The 20,091-nt window shown below is 41.8% G+C and overlaps 1 protein-coding gene across 1 annotated transcript in view; it reads left to right on the top strand.

Moving 5' to 3' along the window:
- Positions 1 to 20,091, top strand: part of SORCS3 (sortilin related VPS10 domain containing receptor 3) — a 988,335-nt gene that overhangs the window by 935,098 nt on the left and 33,146 nt on the right. The window contains exons 23-24 of the mRNA XM_073595927.1: positions 6,967 to 7,098; positions 14,163 to 14,262. Coding sequence (XP_073452028.1) covers positions 6,967 to 7,098; positions 14,163 to 14,262 — 232 coding nt within the window. The remainder of the gene's footprint in view (positions 1 to 6,966; positions 7,099 to 14,162; positions 14,263 to 20,091) is intronic.

Below are 20,091 nucleotides of genomic sequence, written 5' to 3'. Positions count from 1 at the left end.
TGTATACCAGACCTAAAGGGTCTGGTATGGATTTTGGGGGGATCCCTACGCCATTTTTTTAAAAATTTGGCGCAGGGTTCCCCTTAATTTCCATACAAGACCTGAAGGGCCTGGTATGGATTTTGGAGGGACCCCCACGCAATTCTTTAAAAACTTTTTGGTTTGGGGTTCCCCTTAATATTCCTACCAGACCCAAAGGGCCTGGTAATGAACTGGGGGGACCCCGTGCCGTTTTTTTAATGAGTTTTAACTATATTGCCGTAACCCGAAAATTCATTACAGCCGCAATCAGTTTTAAATTACTTTTTTTCTTTAGAAATGTCATTTTGCTGCGGTACTATTCTAAACACGGGAAAAAATGGGCCACTTTATAGGCATACTATAGACACTTCCCAGGCACGATATTTAAAGGAATATTTCATTTTTATTGTTTCACTTTAAGCATTAAAAAAATCACTGCTCCCGAAAAAAGGACGTTTTTAAAACTTTTTTTTGCATTGATACATGTCCCCTGGGGCAGGACCCAGGTCCCCAAACACTTTTTTATGACAATAACTTACATATAAGTCTTTAAAATGAGCACTTTTGATTTTTCACATTCGTGTCCCATAGACTTTAACGGTGTTCGTGTGTTCTTCTGAATTTTTTGCTTGTTCGGATGTTCTGGTGCGAACCGAACTGGGGGGTGTTCGGCTCATCCTTAATGAACATGGCCAAGCTTTTAGCACTCGTCCTTTAACCACTGACAGTTCTTCATGCTGACTCAGTGCGGAAAATGGCTAATCATTACTAATTCATTCCAGTCCCGACTGCAACATGATTACGGTAACTGTGATTGACTCATTCAGTTATAATATGGATGTCAAACCTAATCTAATAAGACATCCCTATGTAATGACCAATTAATTAATGTCTGCTCACTGTAAAGTATTATGGAACCTCTTGTTTTAAGTCAGTTTCAATTCCACCGAGACCATCCTGTTTTGACACGTGGAAGGACTGCGCTTTTAAAATATATTTGTTATTTTAAGTTAAAAATTCTTTGGCAACTCACTTGGAATTTTTCAAGTTTTGCTCAATTTAATTAACTATAATCCTTAATTACTGTATATTTATTTACACTCATTCACTAACCCCACAGCACCCAACCTGTGGCCCTTGGCCCCTCGTTCCCCAGAAGCCAGTATTCACTATTTTCTTTGCTGGGGTATTTACTTAAGGACAGTGGGGGAAATATTCCTTTAAATAGTCTCTGGTATCTAGTTGATTTGGTTTATTTCCTCCTTATTATTTATTTAATACAGGTATTTATGTAGCACCTACAATTTACACAGCACTTTACATATTGAACATTCATATCAGTCCCTGCCCTCAATGAGCTTATAATCTAAGGTCCCTAAGCCCATGTTGACATTGTGCTGATTTGGCATGCGATTTGACATGTCAGGGCTCGCAGTTTGGAGACAGCTCCCATATTGAATCTTGTCTCCCTCAAGGATCAGAGGAACTCAGCCAGGTGTCAAGAGACAAGTGATCTCAACTAGGCATTAGATGTGCCTCAGCCAGGAGACAGGAGGTCTTGTCCCAGGAGTAAGGTGAGCTCCTATTGGGATGTCAGTAGAACCCCTATACAGAGGCCAGGAGTGGGCTGTACAGTAGGGCGCTAAAATTAGCGGCTAAGTGAGCCAAGCAAACCAGAAGAGCTGGGCAACACAGTCAGAGGAACTGGTAAGAAGAGCAGAAGTGCTGCTGACAAGGGAGCCAGGTGGCATTTTCAGTTGACTGTTCATGTGGAGGAACCCCTGCGTGGACAACTGATGTTTATGTGAACTTTCTGCTTTGTTCAAAAAGTCATCTGCCATGCCTTAAAGTACAGTTTGGACAGCTTTGGGGCAACTCATTGGGAAAAAGCATTGGCCACATGAATATAATCACCCAACTACCACAGTATCGACTCACAAGCGTTCACTTGTGCCTACATTGCCCACTGTCACAAGGGACATTTTGGTGGGGCGAGCGGTTCAATTGGAACCATGTTACATCCTAAATATAAATGTAACATGGTACATGTTGCAAAAGGTGATGTTAGCCTTTAACCTCTTCATATCAGCCTCACACAAATATGTGGCTGTACAGAGTGGGCTTTATGCCATGCTGCCACTTTTATGTATACATCTGATGTGCTCCCAGCAATGTGACCTCACTGTCTCCGACAGCTCCCAGTCACACTGAAGACTGGAAGCTGGTAGGGTGGGTTGATGATCATGTGATTACTGTAACACTCAATCACAGTGATCACATGATCAGGAAGCCTATGGAATACCTCTTGCATTACAATGTCTTAACGGCCAACTCCGGCCAGTGGTAAGAGGCTAAGCATCTGAGGTTGAGTCTTTGTAGAAACAATTTTCGGCTCAAACAATGATGCCATGCACCATATAAAATTGATATAATCTACAACCACAGTGATATTTCCGAGAATAGCCCAAATTAATGAAAAAGAAAAGCGGTCATTGTTTTTCGAAAATACTTTTTTTTTTTTTTTCAACTAATGATTCTCTGTAACCTTCCTGTTCTTCTATGCTGAAGTTTGCTGGCAAAGTCTGGGAAGTCAGACAATCATTTCAGATTTTCAGCAGAATATATTTTAGCTTGGATGAAAATGTTCAGTAGATGAGGACAGGAAGGCAATAACAAACCCGAAAGATGAAGAAACATGATTTTTAAGCAGCTCGGTTTGTGTTTTCCATGTCAAAGGTCCTTGTCTATGGAAAATAACGAGGAATGTATTATTTATGATGCTTACATCTTCTTGAAAATATGTGATTAAAGAATTCTTGGTTTACTGCAGATCTTTCTACTTGAATATACGTTATCTCTAAAAATAACTGAGGACCTTCTTGGTCCCCTTTTTTGGCACTATAAGCTCTCCATTTATTTCTCAAACAATAGATGTGTACAAATATTTTTAATGTCATTGTATACAGTCTTTTAATCCACCAAGCAAAACAAATGATACAATGTGTAGATCTTGTAACATTGTAAATACAAATTCAATTTCCAAACACAGCTTTCATCTTTTTCTAAAGCCGTTGGGACAAAGCTCTTTGAATGTAAAATGGCTACCCACTGAAGTTTGTAAACTGGAGTTTTCTGGATCCTCACTTGTCCCCCTGCTCCTACAATTAGCTCATTTTCTTTTTTACGCAGTCAATTTTGATTTATTTTAGATGGACAAGAACAATTGGGGGGTGCAAAACCAAATAAACAGGGGACTGGATACACAATAAATATATAAAGATATGGGATAAAGTTGTGTAAATCCTGTAAACTACATATACCCTGTTTCCCCGAAAATAAGACCTAGCGTGATTGTCGATGATGGCTGCAATATAAGCCCCACCCCCCAAATAAGCCCTACCCTGTTTCCCGAAAATAAGCCCTACCCTGAAAATAAGACCTACAAGGACTTTAACTAGGGCTTATTTGGGAGGTAGGGCTTATATTGCAGCTATCACCGACAATCACGCTAGGTCTTATTTTCGGGGAAACAGGGTAGACATGAGAGGTTCCCTGCTTTCTGGTGCAGTCTATTCCATCAGGGATTTCTTTAATTGGAGTGCAAAAAATTTTGTTTATACGATCATTTGTTCAGAGTTTTTGTTGCAATATGTTACAATTTGTGGGGTGCACCATTTTCTCCCTAAGAACGAGAATAGGAGATCACTGTACAGCAACCACCAACCTCAATGTGAAGCACCTCTCTGCAGTTTCTAGAAATTTTAAAAATCTTTCACGATGGTGAACTAAAGGGTTTGCAATATTATCTCATAGAAAGAGTTAAATTGTCTGCTTGGGGGGTTAGTATTCAAAAGTATGCCACAAGATTGCTTGGGGGGTTGATCTCAGGAGACTGTTAAAGAGAATGGCACGGTGGATACACAAATTGGAAACTCATATGCCACAGGGACTTATTCAGCGTTGGGATTTAAGTCTGTTTTTGAGAAGATTTATTTTCCTAGGTAACCACAATGCCTTTCCCTTGTAGTTGCATTCTGTCATATTTTGTTACATTGTATTTTTATTTGTTTAGCTTGGTTGTGGTTTATGAACAGATGTTTTCTATTCTCTGTGACACAATTTGCTGATTCTCCTTTACCTGTTTAGGTAAATTGTGATGGTTGTGAGCGTTTTAAAATGCAATGTGTATGAAGGTTCCAGTTTGCTAAGGCCCACACTGGTCAGATATGCGTTGGCATTTGGGCCATTTATGGTGTCTTTTAACCACTTGCTGACTGCCCTATAGCATTTTTACTGCTACAGGGCGACAGCTGTGTGCAGGATCACGTGTATATATAAATATGTGATTCTACACTTTCGCCTGTAGGGGGCATATGTGTGCCTCCGGTGGGATGCTTTTGCTGTGGTAATTCTCAGCAGAAGCTGATCTGCGGGTCCCGGGGACTCGATATCTCCCAGCACCCAGCAATTGTTTGTAAAATAAAGAGAACTGGATATGCCTATGTAAAGAATGCTTATCTCAGTTCTGACAGGGGGGAAGAGACGATCCTAGGATCTATCTCTTTCCTTAGTGAAAACATCACACTGTGTACACAAAAACACTGGCTAGGCACACATTAAACCCTTTGATCGCCCTAGATGTTTAACCCCTTCCCAGCCAGTGTCATTAGTACAGTGAAAGTGCAAGTGCATATTTTTATCACTGATCGCTGTATTAGTGTCACTGGTTCCCGCAAAGTGTCAAAAGTGTCAGTTAATGTCTGCCGCAATATCGCAGTCCTGCTATAGGTCACAAGATCGTCGCTATTATTAGCATAAAAGAAAAATAAACATTCCATAAGTATATCCTATAGTTTGTAAACAATATAACGTAAACCAATCAATATACGCTTATTAGGATTTTATTTTACCAAAAATATTGTCCTAAATTTATGAAGACATTTGATTTTTACATTTTTTTATTGGATATGTTTTATTGCAGAAAGTAAAAAAAGTTTTATTTTTATTTTTTCCAAATTGTCTGTCTTTTATTGTTTATATCGCAAAAAAAAAAAAAAAAGGCAGAAGTTTTCAAATATCACCAAAAGAAAGCTATATTTGTAGGAAAAAAAAAATTACATACATTTTATTTGGGCTCAGCGTTGCATGACCACGCAATAGTCAGTTAAATTGCTGTATCGCAAAAAATGGCCTGGTCTTGAAGGGGGTAAATCTTGCGGAGGTCAAGTGGTTAATCATGACAAATAAAACTCCTTTTTTTCCTGAATACGTGTGCTACAGGTATAAGTCCAGTTGTATAAATGTTGTTAACAATCACCAAATGCAACATGTAATGCATTTAGTAGACCAGATTGGTTGTCATGAACAGATGGTGTGGTTTAGCAATGTTCCCAAATTGTGCAGATTGTTGGTATGTTTTTCCACACTGTCTGCATTTGAGGAAATGCACCCACATGGCTTTCAAACTGGGACGAGCGGCCGTGTCCATGCAGCTTCCCAATAGACATTAATAGGCTGCCTGCCCCGGGATACACAGGACATCTGTACATCCAGTGCAGGCATAGATGGCCCTCCGCACCAATGTACGCATACTGTAGGTACACCCATGTGAACAAGTCCTCAGTCTAGATTCACACTACTACACATTGGGAATGCATACAAGTTCGCTTCCTTTATGACAAGAACAGAAACATACTGCCATTTAGCAGACGTGCAGCGGTGCCATCAGCTACTTCTCTACCACGCCATAGCCTATATAGAGCTACAGCGCAGCTCTCCATTTCTGGGAAGGCGTATCTGGACGTCCTCCAGAGAACGTGCTTCCTGCGCGCCCCCTGGGGTTCACATCGGGAAGTGTCTGTGATCACTGTGTGCCTTGGACACAGAGGATCACAGATTGGGGTAAAGGGTCAATCACAGTAGTCCTTAAACATGTGATTAGCTGTTTCCAATCACAGCTCACACCGATGTTAACAGACTTGCTGGTTATCGACTTTCCTTTCCTCACACAGAGACAGCTTGTGAAGAAAGGAGAGCTGAACAGTCAGGGCACAGCGAGAACAACATTTACACTGATTATCAGTGCAACCCCATCAGCGCCCATCAGTGCAGCTTCAAAGTACAGTTTATCAGTGCTGCCTCATCAGTCTTATGCCCCGTTTCCGACGGAAAATGTGTGATAGGACCTTGTTGTCGGAAATTTCGACCGTGTGTAGGCTCCATCACACATTTTCCATTGGATTTTCCGACACATAAAGTTTGAGAGCAGGATATAAAATTTTCCGACAACAAAATCCGTTGTCGGAAATTCCGATCATGTGTACACAAATCCGACGGACAAAGTGCCACGCATGCTCAGAATAAATAAAGAGATGAAAGCTATTGGCCACTGCCCCGTTTATAGTCCCAACGTACGTGTTTTACGTCACCGCGCTCAGAACGATCGGATTTTCCAACAACTTTGTGTGACCGTGTGTATGCAAGACAAGTTTGAGCCAACATCCGTCGGAAAAAACCCATGGATTTTGTTGTCGGAATGTCCGAACAAAGTCCGACCGTGTGTACGGGGCATTAGTGTAGATTCGAGAGGTTTAACCAGGGGACATGGCCACCATATGTGGGTGATAGTTCATATTCTGTATCAGAACATTGTGCAGACAGACTTGGAACTCATTTTGAATAATTTTAGCGTGAATAGTATGTTTTATGACATGAGGAAGGCTACAGACGAAACGTGTTAGCACTTTAGATGTAGCTCTGCTGTTAGTGCCAAATAAAGATTTGTAAGAAGAAACAATCGTGTTGCCGGCATTTCTTGCTATTTTGATGTTCATGGGACACAACAAGCCTGAGCACCGATATTCAGCTCATTACTCCGGTAGAACTTGGGTGAGTTTTTGTCTACATAATAGTATGTTTTAAGTCATAGTATATTTTTTATTGTAGGTTACCCATATCCCAGAGGAGCATATTCTAGTAGCCATGTTTCCTGGACTCCCAACATCAGCGGAACTTTTTATATTACCACCAAAAAATGTCAGTGAGCGGAGGAAAGGTAGCAAACTGGACTTGGAGCAGGTGAGTCAACATATTACGGTCTGGATTTTTGCATAGGGACATAGACTGTGTGTTGGCTTTTATGCAGCAAATGGGGGGGGGGGGGGGGGGCTTGGGCCCTTGGCTACGTTTTTTTTATGTACTTTTACTGCATGTTGTGAAAAGCCTGCTGTTTATAGAGATCATCGACATGGAGCTGAGATTTAAGCCCTGAACACGGGTTGAATGTTTCTATTGAACCGGCCGACTTTCGGCCCATGTGTACTGCTTGGTCAGCTTCTGTCGAAGGGGCATGATCGAAAATGGTCTGCCGATTGGCTCCCAATCAGCGCTCTCAATCAATGGCTGAGAGCACTAACAAGAGTGTTCTGGCAGAGGGAGGTGTTCCCCTGTCAGAAGACAATAGTACAGCAGGGGAGATCGCTGTACTAACATTGGATTGTTAGTACAGCGGCTCCTCCTGAGCTGTCAGTTTTTTTTTTTTCGTTCAGTCCGCTGGGTTGAACGAAAAAAACAAACGGCTAGTGTGTACCAGGCTTTACACACACAATTAAAGGAGTTGTAAAGGCAGAAGTTTTTTTTATCTTAATGCATTTTATGCATTAAGATAAAAAACCTTCTGTGTGTAGCAGCCCCCCCTAATTACCTTCCTGAGCTCCTTCTCTCTCCAGCAATGTCCACGATCCCCTCAGCCATCCAGGACACTCCTCCTCATTGGCTGAGACAGAGCAGTGGCGCCATTGGCTCCCGCGGCTGTCAATCAAAGTCAGTCAGCCAATCAGGGGAGAGAGGGGATAAGGCCAGGTCTGGGCTCCATGTCTGAATGGATTCACGGAGCTCTGACTCTGCTTGGGTGCCCCCTGTAGCAAGCTGCTGGCTGAGGGGCACTCAAAGGAGGGAGGGACTAGAAGCAGCGAAGAGGGACCCGAGAAGAGGGGGATCCAGGCTGCTCTGTGCAAAACCAGCTGCACAGAGGAGGTAAGTATAGCATGTTTGTCATTTAAAAAAAAACAATGAGCCTTCACAATTACTTTAATTTAGAAGAGTGACTCTTCCTTTATCGGACAGCCTTGAGGCAGGCAAATGTGTTATTGTTCAACAAAAGATCGGCAACTTCGAATGAATGCTCAATACAATCTTCTTTTATCCGAACATTCCACAGGAAAGCACAGCCTTATGCCCCGTACACACGATAGGATTTTCCGACAACAAAATCTTTGTTTTTTTCTGTTGGATGTTGGCTCAAACTTGTCTTGCATACACACGGTCACACAAAGTTGGTCAAGAATTTCCGACCGTCAAGAACGCGGTGACATACAACACATACGACGAGCCGAGAAAAATGAAGTTCAACAGCCAGTGGGGATCTTCTGCTTGATTCTGAGCATGCGTGGAATTTTGTGTGTCAGAATTGTGTACACACGATCAGAATTTACGACAACGGATTTTGTTGGAAAATTTGAGATCCAGCTCTCAAATTTTGTGTGAGGGAAATTCCGCTGGAAAATGTCCGATGGAGCCTACACACGGTCGGAATTTCCGACAACAGACTCCCATAGAACATTTTCCGTCTGAAAATCCGATCGTGTGTACGGGGCATTACAGAGATGTTGACACGGTTCTCAGCCTAGGTGAGCTCTAGACATGTTATGACTAAAGCCCATCCAAGCTGAAACCCGTCAACATCTCTGTATGGCTGTGTTTTTCTGTTAGATGTTCAAATAAAAGAAGATTGAGCATATATAATGTGTTGTTGATCTTTTGTTGAATGGAGACTATAACAGTGTTGCGGCTGTGATTCGGCACTCATAGGCGCTAGTGATTATTATATGGATCAAAGGGGTTGTTGCATCATTTACTGCTATTGTTTAAATGTGGTATTGTCTCTTTTGATAATCCAGAGTGCTCTGGCAGGCTTTTGTCAATATATATATATACACTCACTGGCCACTTTATTAGGTACACCTGTTCAATTGCTTGGTAACACAAATTGCTAATCAGCCAATCACATGGTCGCATTTAGGCATCTAGACGTGGTGAAGACAACTTGCTGAAGTTCAAGCATCAGAATTGGGAAGAATGGGAATTTAAGTGACTTTGAATGTGGCATGGTTGTTGGTACCAGATGGGCTGGTCTGGATATTTCAAAAACTGATGATCTACTGGGATTTTGACACAGAGAAAGAAACGGGGTTCCCCCTTACGGGACTTTTAAGGCCTGGTGATTGTATGAGAACACCAGAAGATGAATCATATAAGAAAAATTGTATAAAAAATATAATTTATTCTGACAATGTCGAAAGACAATAATTTCAATAAATTCCAAACAAACAAGGAGAAGAGACGTGGCTATACAAGTTACATATCAACATGACAATATGGCTATATACTGTTAGGGGTCCCGGACCACCGTGATGCAGAGATGGAGTCCAGGGGCCACACCCTACTAGGAGAATGGGCAGACTGGTTCCAGATGATAGAAAGGCAACATTAACTCAAATAACCACTCGTTACATCCAAGGTATGCAGAATACCATCTCGGGATGCGCAACACATCGGACCTTGAAACAGATGGGCTACAGCAGCAGAAGACCACACCAGGTTCCACTCCTGTCAGCTAAGGACAGGAAACTGAGGCTACAATTCTCACAGGCTCACCAAAATTGAACAACAGAAGATTGGAAAAACATTGCTTGGTCTGATGAGTCTCTATTTCAGCTGTGACATTCAGATGGTAGGGTCATAAATTGACATAAACAACATGAAAGCATGGATCCATCCTGCCTTGTATCAACGGTTCAGGCTGGTGGTGGTGCAATGCCCTGTTCGGACATCCCGACAACAAAATCCATCGGATTTTTTCTGACGTATTTTGGGCCAAACTTGTCTTGCATACACACGGTCACACAAAGTTGTTGGAAAATCTGATCGTTCTGAACGAGGTGACGTAAAGCACGTACGTCGGGACTATAAACGGGGCAGTAGCCAATAGCTTTCACCTCTTAATTTATTCTGAGCATGCGTGGCACTTTGTGCGTCGGATTTGTGTACACACGATCCGAATTTAAACATCGGATTTTGTTGTCGGAAAATTTTATATCCTGATCTCAAACATTGTGTGTCGGAAATTCCAACGGAAAAAGTCAGATGGAGCCTACACACGATCAGAATTTCCGACAACACAATCCGATCGCACTTTTTCCATCGGAAAATCCGACCGCGTGTGCAGGGCATAATGGTGTGGGGGATATTTTCTTGGCACACTTCAGGCCCCTTAGTACCAATTAAGCGTCGTTTGAACGCCATGACCTACCTGAGTATTGTTGCTGACCATCCCTTCATGACTACAGTGTACCCATCTTCTGATGGATACTTCCAGCAGAATAATGCACCATGTCTCAAAGCTCAAACTGGTTTCTTGAACATGACAATGAGATCACTGTACTTCAATGGCCTCCACAGTCACCAGATCTCATCCAATAGAGCACCTTTGGGATGTGGTGGAGCAGGAGATTCACATCATGGGTGTTCAGCCGACAAATCTGCAGCAACTTTGTGATGCTATCATGTCAATATGGACCAAAATCTATGAGGAACGTTTTCAACACCTTGTTGAATCTATGTCACGAAGAATTAGGGCAGTTCTGAAAGCAAAGGGGGTCCAACCCGATACTAGCAACGTGTACCTAATAAAGTGACTGGTGAGTATACAGTTGTGTGAAAAAGTATTTGCCCCCTTTCTGATTTTTTTTTTTTGCATATTTGTCACACTTAAATGACTCAGATCATCAAACAAATTTTATTAGTACACAAAGATAACCAGAGCTCAGAATTTATGGATCCATCAATTATGGTAAGTCGTCCAGGTCCTGAAGCTGCAAAGCAGCCCCAGACCATCACACTACCACCACCATGTCTGACTGTTGGTATGATGTTCTTGTTATGAAATGCTGTATTAGTTTTATGCCAGATGTAACGAGACGCACACCTTCCAAAAAGTAAAAATTTTGTCTCATCAGTCCACAGAATATTTGTCTAAAAGTCTTGGGGATAATCAAGATGTTTTTTGGTAAATGTGAGATAGGCCTTTGTGTTCTATTTGGTCAGCAGTGGCTTTGGCCTTGGAACTCTCCCATGGATGCCATTTTTGCCCAGTCTCTTTTTTATTGTTGAATCATGAACACTGATCTTATCTGAGGCAAGTGAGGCCTGCAGTTCTTTAGATGTTGTTCTGGGTTCTTTTATGACCTCCTGGATGAGTCGTCGTCATGCTCTCTCAGCACGGGAGGGGGCAATTACTTTTTCACATAGGGCCAGGCAGGTTTGAACAGCTTTTTCCCTTAATAAATTAAATAATAATTTAAAAAACTGTATCTTGGATTTACTCAGGTTATCTTTGTGTAATATTAAAATGTGTTTGATCTGAATCATTTAAGTGTGAGAAATATGCAAATAAAGAAAAAATCAGGAAGGAGGCAGATACTTTTTCACACAACTGTGTGTATATATATATATATAATATATATATATATATATATATATATATATATATATATCTATATAGATAGATATAGATATATATAGATATATATATCTATATATATCTATATATATATATATACAGTATATGATGTAAAATTGACCTTGAGCCATTATTGATATAGTTGAACAACCAAAACAATTCCTTTTAGTTTTGGGTTAAGTAAGAAAGGGTAAATCCCCCATCAGTTTATTTTTGCCGCCTGTGTCCCATTAGAGACAATTCCCTTGACTTCCTGTCCTGTAGGCACAACAAGAAGTAAAAGGAACTCCCCTCTTGGACAGCTGTCAGTATCCCCATTGGAACAATTTCTCTATTTCTGTTCTAGTGACAACTGTAAAATTTTGGATTTCTCATAACTTTGTATCTTAACCGCTTCAGCCCCGGAAGATTTTACCCCCTTCCTGACCAGAGCACTTTTTGCGGTTCGGCACTGCATCGCTTTAACTGAAAATTAACTGACGATTAACTGACAATTGCGTGGACGTGCGACGTTGCACCCAAACAAAATTGATTTCCTTTTTTTCCCACAAATAGAGCTTTCTTTTGGTGGTATTTGTTCACCTGCGGTTTTTATTTTTTGCACTATAAACAATAAAATAACGACAATTTAGAAAAAAACACAATTTTTTAAACTTTTTGCTATAATAAATATCCCCAAAAATATATTAAATAATTTTTTTCCTCAGTTTTGGCCGATATGTTTTCTTCTACATATTTTTTTGGTAAAAAAAAATCGCAATAAGCGTATATTGATTGGTTTGCGCAAAAGTTATAGCGTCTACAAAATAGGGGATAGATTTATAGCATTTTTATTATGAATTTTTTTTTACTAGTAGTGGCAGCGATCTGCAATTTTTATCGTGACTGTGACATTATGGTGGACATGTCGGACAATTTTGACACATTTTTGGGACCATTGGCATTAATACAGCGATCAGTGCAATTAAAAATGCATTGATTACTGTAAAAATGTCACTGGCAGTGAAGGAGTTAACACTAGGGGGCAGTGAAGGGGTTAAGTGTGTCCTAGTGTGTGTTCTAACTGAAGGGAGGAGGGGACTGTGCAGGGAAGATAACAGATCGCTGTTCATACTCTGTATGAACAGACGATCTGTCACTTCTCCCCTCAGAGAACCGGAAACTGTGTGTTTACACACACAGTTCCGGGCTCTCCATGTCTCAGCGGCGCCCCCGGCGGTGATCAAGACCGCTGAGTACTCGCATTGGCTCGGGGGGCCACAGGGCAAAGCAACGTTACATAATGTTGTTTTGCCAAGCCGTGCCATTCTGCCGCAGTGCAACTGCAGCAGCTGGTCAGCAAGTAGTTAATGACAATGGTCGCCAGGATCAATAGAGGGTTGCATTTCCCCAGTTGATACACAGGCAGCAATATAAAAAAATTATATCCAACACTAACATAAAAATAGGTTTTGCCAGTATATACCCCTTTATCTCTTGCTTCCTATCTCTGCTGCAACCATAATCTTCATTATGACCCTTGGGTCATGCAGCATTAAATCAATCCCCCATTTACACCTATGGGGAATCCAGCAGTGTCAATATGGCAGTTGAGACAAAAACAAATAAGCAGTTAGGTAGGAAGCTCAGCCAACAATTATTGTTTGTGTCTAAATAGCATCAACATATAATACAGTGCATAGAACCCTTCATATTAGTTCCTGTTCCTCAAAGGAGCTTGACTCTAATATTTCCAACTGTATATGGTGCCAATTAACCTTCCAGAACACCTTTGGATTGTTGAAGGAAACAGGAACACATGGTTGAAACTGCCACAATTGCACTTGAAACATGCAAAGTCCATGCAGATACTGCCACTGTTGAGATCTGAACCTAGCAGTAGCTGAGTCTTTTGAGCCTACTCTTTGGAGACATCTGTTCACATGAAAACATTTAATTGTATCACATTCTTGGAGCATAACTCCCTTTAATTTGCCTCATGTTCCATCTTGTTCTTATGATCTACATAAGCGGGAGATTACTGTCTGAACAACTTACAACATCTATAAAGGTTGGTGTCTGTAGATCCTGTTGAGGGAGATGATCCCGGTCTTACCATAGAATGATGTTGGTGTATCCCTCAAGCTTGGTGGTATTTTTATCAGCTGTATGCTATGTGACGTATTTGGGTTCCTTTGTACCTTCTCAGTTCCATTGAAGAAGAACGTGAGAAATTTATATCCAATAACTAAGTTGTGATCACCAATTATTTTAACAGTCTTTCACGTTATTTTTAATGTGTGATATGTGATAAAGTAAAATTTGTATGCATTTTAGTAGTAGTTTTTATGCAGTTTAGTAGTCAAAATGCCTTAAAAGTCCCAATCCACATTGTTTTCTTGTTGGATGTGAACCTAGGACAACAGCTGGAGAACAGGAGTGCCAAACACTTGGCCTTCAGGTATCAGAGGCATCCGTTGGATTCAGAAAGGATTTTCTTTAAAAGACTGAACTAAATGTCTTTGGTAACGCTGTTCATACAATCTCTGCTCTCCTGATCTGTCTTTCATGTCTTCATTTTTAGATTGTAGAGTCTCTTCTTAGTGCCCTGAATCAGAACCTTGTAATGTTCGAGTTGAAGCCGGGAGTGCAGATCTTTGTATACGTCACGCAACTTACTCTAGGTAAGTGCTTAGCAGACATTACTGGAAAAGAACTATTAAAATAAATAAATTATATTAAATAAAATAAAAATAATAATTGTGTACCTTGATATATCGCTGTCATCAATTTCGGTTTAGTTATTTTATTTACTATTTTCAGAAAAGTTTGACTAAAACTCATGTCCTCATAGTGGCTAACCTCCCTGCTAACTTTTAAAAGATTGGTGCACTTTAAAACAAAGTGCACCTATCTTTTTTGGCTTCTTCTCCTGACCCAACCTAACCTAACTTCCCTCCTTACAGATGTATACTTACCTCAATTTAATGGCCACAGCTTTGTGGTTTGTTTACATCCAGCAATATAAGTCTTCACTGTCCTGGCCATGCCTGTGCTTAACAGCCATATAGGCTTCTGTAGGTATCAGAGGATAAAAATAGGTAAGAAAATAGCCGGAGGGATAGGGCGGGGTGCTCTGCCACTTTGGCCACAGCTAGCCACCCCCCCCATATTCGGCACCTATGGGAAACTTAGTACCCTTAGGTAGGTGCCGTGAAATTTAGTTGTTCCCCTTTTTTTTTGCCGTGCCCCTGTCCAGAGAGGATAGAGGGACTATGTGTTACATCATTAAATGTGAGAGGACTTAATATCCCCGAAAAACGTAAAATGTTATTGAATGACCTAAAACGCCTTAATACCGACGTGGGAATGGTGCAGGAAACACACTGGAAGGTGGGTGTATTCCCCTATCTTCAGAATAGACATTTCCCAAACGTATACCATGCCTCTAATCAAGAGGCTAAAACCAAAGGAGTAGCTATTCTAATTTCCAATTGAATTGCTTGGTCTCTGATGGACAAATGTCTGGACTCAGGGGGAAGATATCTTTTCCTTAAAGGATTTATAGGCAGCGTAAAGGTTACCTTAGCTACCATCTATGTGCCAAATGTGCATCGAGATAGTTTTCTGGATAAAGTTCTATCAAAGTTAATGGAATTCAGGGAAGGGAAATTGATCTTAGGGGGGGGACTTGAATATCCCCCTAGATCCTAAACTAGACACTTCCACTGGAACCTCTTCGGTCCCTAGAGGAATCAGGACGCGTGCCCTCCGGAAGCTGCACAAATTCCACTTGATAGACGCTTGGCAGGCTCTTCATGCAGAGGAGAGGGACTATACATATTTCTCCAATCCCCATCAATCATACTCCTGAATTGATTTTTTTTTAATACCACAACAGTTACTCCCTTTGGTACAAGATATATCAATATTAAACATTACCTGGTCAGACCACGCGCCAGTCACGATTAGGCTGTCCCTGTTGGGTGCAACTCAAACGATGGAATGGAGATGGCGCTTAAATGAAAGTTTATTACAGTTGCCTGAAACCCGAGAGGACCTGACCAAAGAAATTAACTGGTATTTTCAGACTAATGATAACGGGGGGGGGGGGGGACACCCAGGAATAGTATGGGAAGCCCATAAAGCAGTAATTCGAGGAATTTTAATAAAACATGGCTCCTGAATGAAGAAGGCCCGAGAAGAACAAACAAAAAAGCTATTGGAAAAGATACAGGAAATAGACACACAACATAAGAGGATACCAGAAAAGGAAACTGGAAATTAATTAGCACATCTGAGACGACAGTTATCTGATCTCCTTCGGTACAAAGCAAAGGAAATATTACAACAAGGGAGGAGGGTGGTATACGAATCCGGAGACAAGTGTGGCGAAGCGTTGGCAAGAAAATTAAAAGTACAACAGATACGGTCATATATACCGTATATTAAAACAAAAGGAGGTCAAAAACTTTCAATGCCGAAAGATATTGCAGAGGAATTTAGGGAGTACTATGCCTCTTTAGATAATCTGCCGGCGATTACCTTGCCCCCCTTGTCTTTGGAAGAATATCTATCCTCCTCACAATTAGCTTGACTACTGTACCCAGTTCAAAGAGGATTAGAGACACTAATTACAATTGAGGAAGTGTCCACAGTTATGAAGACGACAAAACATGGGAAAGCACCCGGCCCAGGCGGCTTCTCTATACAGTATTTCAAAAGTTTCTTCCATTATTAGGCCCATATATGGTTAAAACATTCAATGCACTAGGACAAACAACGGACCCTCCACCTGACGCATTAAGAGCACACAATGCGGTAATCCCGAAAGAAGGGAAGGATCGGTCGGTGTGCAGTAGCTACCGACCGATATCATTACTAAATGTGGATTTGAAAAGATTCACAAAGACACTGGCATCTCATTTACAATCCTTTCTCAGCTGGTACACTTGGACCAAGTGGGGTTTATCCCTACAGGGGAAGCAAGAGATAGTACTATCAAAGTATTGAATCTGGTCCAATATGCAAATCAAAGGAAGATGCTGAGTGTCTTTGTGAATACAGATGCTGAAAAGGCTTTCGATAGGGTCAGTTGAACATTTATGTTAGGAGTGTTAAAATACATGGGCCTGGGAGATCGAATGTTATGCCGCGTACACACGGTCGGACTTTTCGTCTACAAAAGTCCAACGGACGCTGACGGACTAAAGCTGGCTGGTAATCCGATCGTGTGTGGGCTTCTCCGGACTTTCAACGGACTTTTTTAGCCTCAAATCCGACGGACTTTAGATTTGAAGCATGCTTCAAATCTTTACGTCGTAAGTACGACGGACCCCGAAGTCCGCTCGTCTGTATGCTAGTCCGACGGACAAAAAAACGACGCATGCTCATAAGCAAAAACTAAACGGAAGCACTCGGTCTAGTAAAACTAGTGTTCGTATTGTAGGTAGCACATTCATCACGCTGCAAAATCTGTGATCGTTGAATGCAGCGCATTTTATTTCTTCTTTACGAAGGCTCTATAAAGAACGAAGGTGTTTTGCTGTTCATAATCAGAGTTCTCCCAAACTGATTTCTGGATTCTTTTTCTCTTTGATCTCATGAATGATATAGTATGCATTTTAAAAACAATGTTTCCATACTAATAATACTTTTTCCCCTTTTTTTTTTTTAGGTTTGTAAAGTTACCACAAAGAACCCATTATTCTGTTTTTTTTTTTTATAGTGATTATTTTTTAGTTTTTAGATAAAGTTAACCCAAAGCACCGTTTTTGGTTACGTAAATTTTTGGATTTTCAAGACTTACCACTTGAACATTATTAACATTAGTAATGTATTTTTGGTGTGTTTTTTTTCTAACTCAATGAGATTGTTGTCCCTTGTTAATTTAACATTGTGTGTAAAATCAATGATTTCAAAGAAAAAACATAAAAAGTCTTTTGCTAAACTCAAAAAATGATCCATTTATTCATGGTCAAAATAAAATAAAGAGGAAGTCAACGCTGGAAAAAGTCGGTGTACCAGAAAATTGGGATCTTGCGGAGTCCATATAAGAGGGAGCACAATCTGGTCCAAGAATCCCAGAGATCAACAGCACCAGCAGATGATCTAGATGTCCCCAGACTGTGGTCCTACAACAGCCTGCGTCTTCTGTCAGACCAGACTGAACCCAGGTCATCATTTTCTTCTCTTCCCTGCAGCCTTTCCTCCACGCTGCCCTGCAGCCTTCCCTGTAGCCTTCTTTTGAGGCTGTGGCTCTGGTGTTTCAGTTGTGGCAGGAGGAGGAGGAGGAGGAGGAGGAGGAGGGGGGGCTGCCTCATGTAGTTGGGTGTTTTGTGTTAGCGTGCCCTGCAGCCCCTTATGGATTGTTTCCCCAAATAGGCGCTCACAAATGAGGCGCTGCTCCCTATTCATCTGAAGAAGCCTGCTGGCTAAGTAGCAGCCATAGGATTCTTCCGCTTCGGGGGGGCTCCTTAAAAAACGGGTGGCCTCTTGCATGAGGCGCAGGGATGCGTCCTGTGTGACCATCCCCTTCCTGGCCCTTTTTTTGGGAAGGTGGAGGGGAGGCACTTGGGATTCGGTCAGGCTCCTACTGGGCCCAGCCACCTCACTTGGCCCAGCCACCTCACTTGGCCCAGCCACCTCACTGGGAGCAGCCACCTCACTGGGAGCAGCCACCTCCTGCCTGACACTGGGCCCAGCCTCCTCCAGGATGATGGTGAATCCGGCCTCCTCCAGGCTGTCCATGGGCCTGGTCTCCTCCTGCCTGCCACTTTCCCCACATTCCTCCTGGATGGACTCATCCTGTGTATAAAAAAAGGACAATAGTTTGAGTATATTTTTTTGGGTTCATCAATGACACACAGTTTGCTTCTCATGAATAGCAAATTCAATGTGAATACTTCTCTTTAATAAAAGAGTCTAATCAGACACCCTAATTATTTCAAGCAGGTGCCAAACATATTTAGCCACTACTGTCAATTGATATGTATACACAATTTTGAGTGCCAAATTATTTTAGACAATTATAACATCCAGTTAACATCATTAATATTAGTACAGTAAATATTTGTTAAAATAATTTACCTGACTCCAGATGGTCATATCTGGTTCATCCAGGATGGAAGACCCAGCTTGCTCCTCATCAGCCTCTGCTGGGGTGGAGGGAAGGGTGGAGGGAAGGGTTGAAAGTGATGGCCTGGCTTCATTCTGGTCATCCAGAAAACGGAGTTGATTATAGTACCACAGCCTGGGTACATAAACATCATCTGCTGATGCTCCTGATCTCCTTGATTCCTGGATCTTCTTATGCTCCCTCTTATACATGTTCCTCAAGACCCCAATTTTCTTGAGCAATGTCTCCATTGTTGCTTCCGGGATGGTCGCCTGGACAAAGGCCAGAAGTCTCTCCAGCGTTGACTTCCTCACATGCTTAGCATAATACTGAGGGTGTTTCACCTCCCACAAATTCCTCATCTCTCGATATTTGGAAATAAAAGATGTAAGGAACTCTGGATCCTTAAATAGGGGATTCATTATATCTGGAAAAGATGAAGTCACAAGACAAAAAACACTTTTATTATAGGTTTCGGCTAACCCCTCATCATCTTCTCCCTATGTAGGCCTCATCAATCTATCAAGCCATATAGGCCGCTTGCTACAAAGTCATGACCATAAAACCCAAAAAAAATATATTTAAAATTACCTTCGTTTTGTAACGTCCTGGTCCACTATCACCTACGCACAGAACGTACGTACGACACGTGCGCAAGGCCCCTCTTTATACACTACGCATGTGTGAAACTCCGCCTGCGTCGCCCGCCCCTGACGTTCGAAATTAACTCATGTTCTCCGCCCCCTAATTCGACGCACAGAACGTACGTACGACACGTGCGCAAGGCCCCTCTTTATACACTACGCATGTGTGAAACTCCGCCTGCGTCGCCCGCCCCTGACGTTCGAAATTAACTCATGTTCTCCGCCCCCTAATTCGACGCACAGAACGTACGTACGACACGTGCGCAAGGCCCCTCTTTATACACTACGCATGTGTGAAACTCCGCCTGCGTCGCCCGCCCCTGACGTTCGATTTTAACTCATGTTCTCCGCCCATTTTTTGTTACGGCGCGTAGTGGAGTTAAAGAATGGCGGAGACACCTGAAATGTTGACGACCTCAGGTAGTGGAGACAGCCCGGAGGCTGGAACGTCAGCGAAATCTATGAGGCCTAGATTTAAGGCCTCTAATATGAGTTTTAAAGAGATGGTGGAGATGGTGGCCATTCTTCACAAAGACGACTATGATGGCAATTATGGGCCGTACGCACGGCCAAATTTGCGCAAGGCCAAAATAATGGCGAAGGTCGTGGAGACTTTGCAGGCATCTTTTGGGGTCCAGCGCTCCAACGATCAACTGCGAAAAAGATGGTCTGACCTGAAACTCAGGGAGCCGGATCAATACCGACGTATCCGGAAAGTTCTTAAAAAAAGTAAGTACTTGTCGTGTTTTTCT

This window comes from Aquarana catesbeiana, linkage group LG08 (assembly GCF_042186555.1).
Source record: "Aquarana catesbeiana isolate 2022-GZ linkage group LG08, ASM4218655v1, whole genome shotgun sequence".
NCBI lineage: Eukaryota > Metazoa > Chordata > Amphibia > Anura > Ranidae > Aquarana > Aquarana catesbeiana.
The sequence above is the reverse complement of the archived record's forward strand: the minus strand, read 5'-3'. Positions and strand labels throughout refer to the sequence as shown.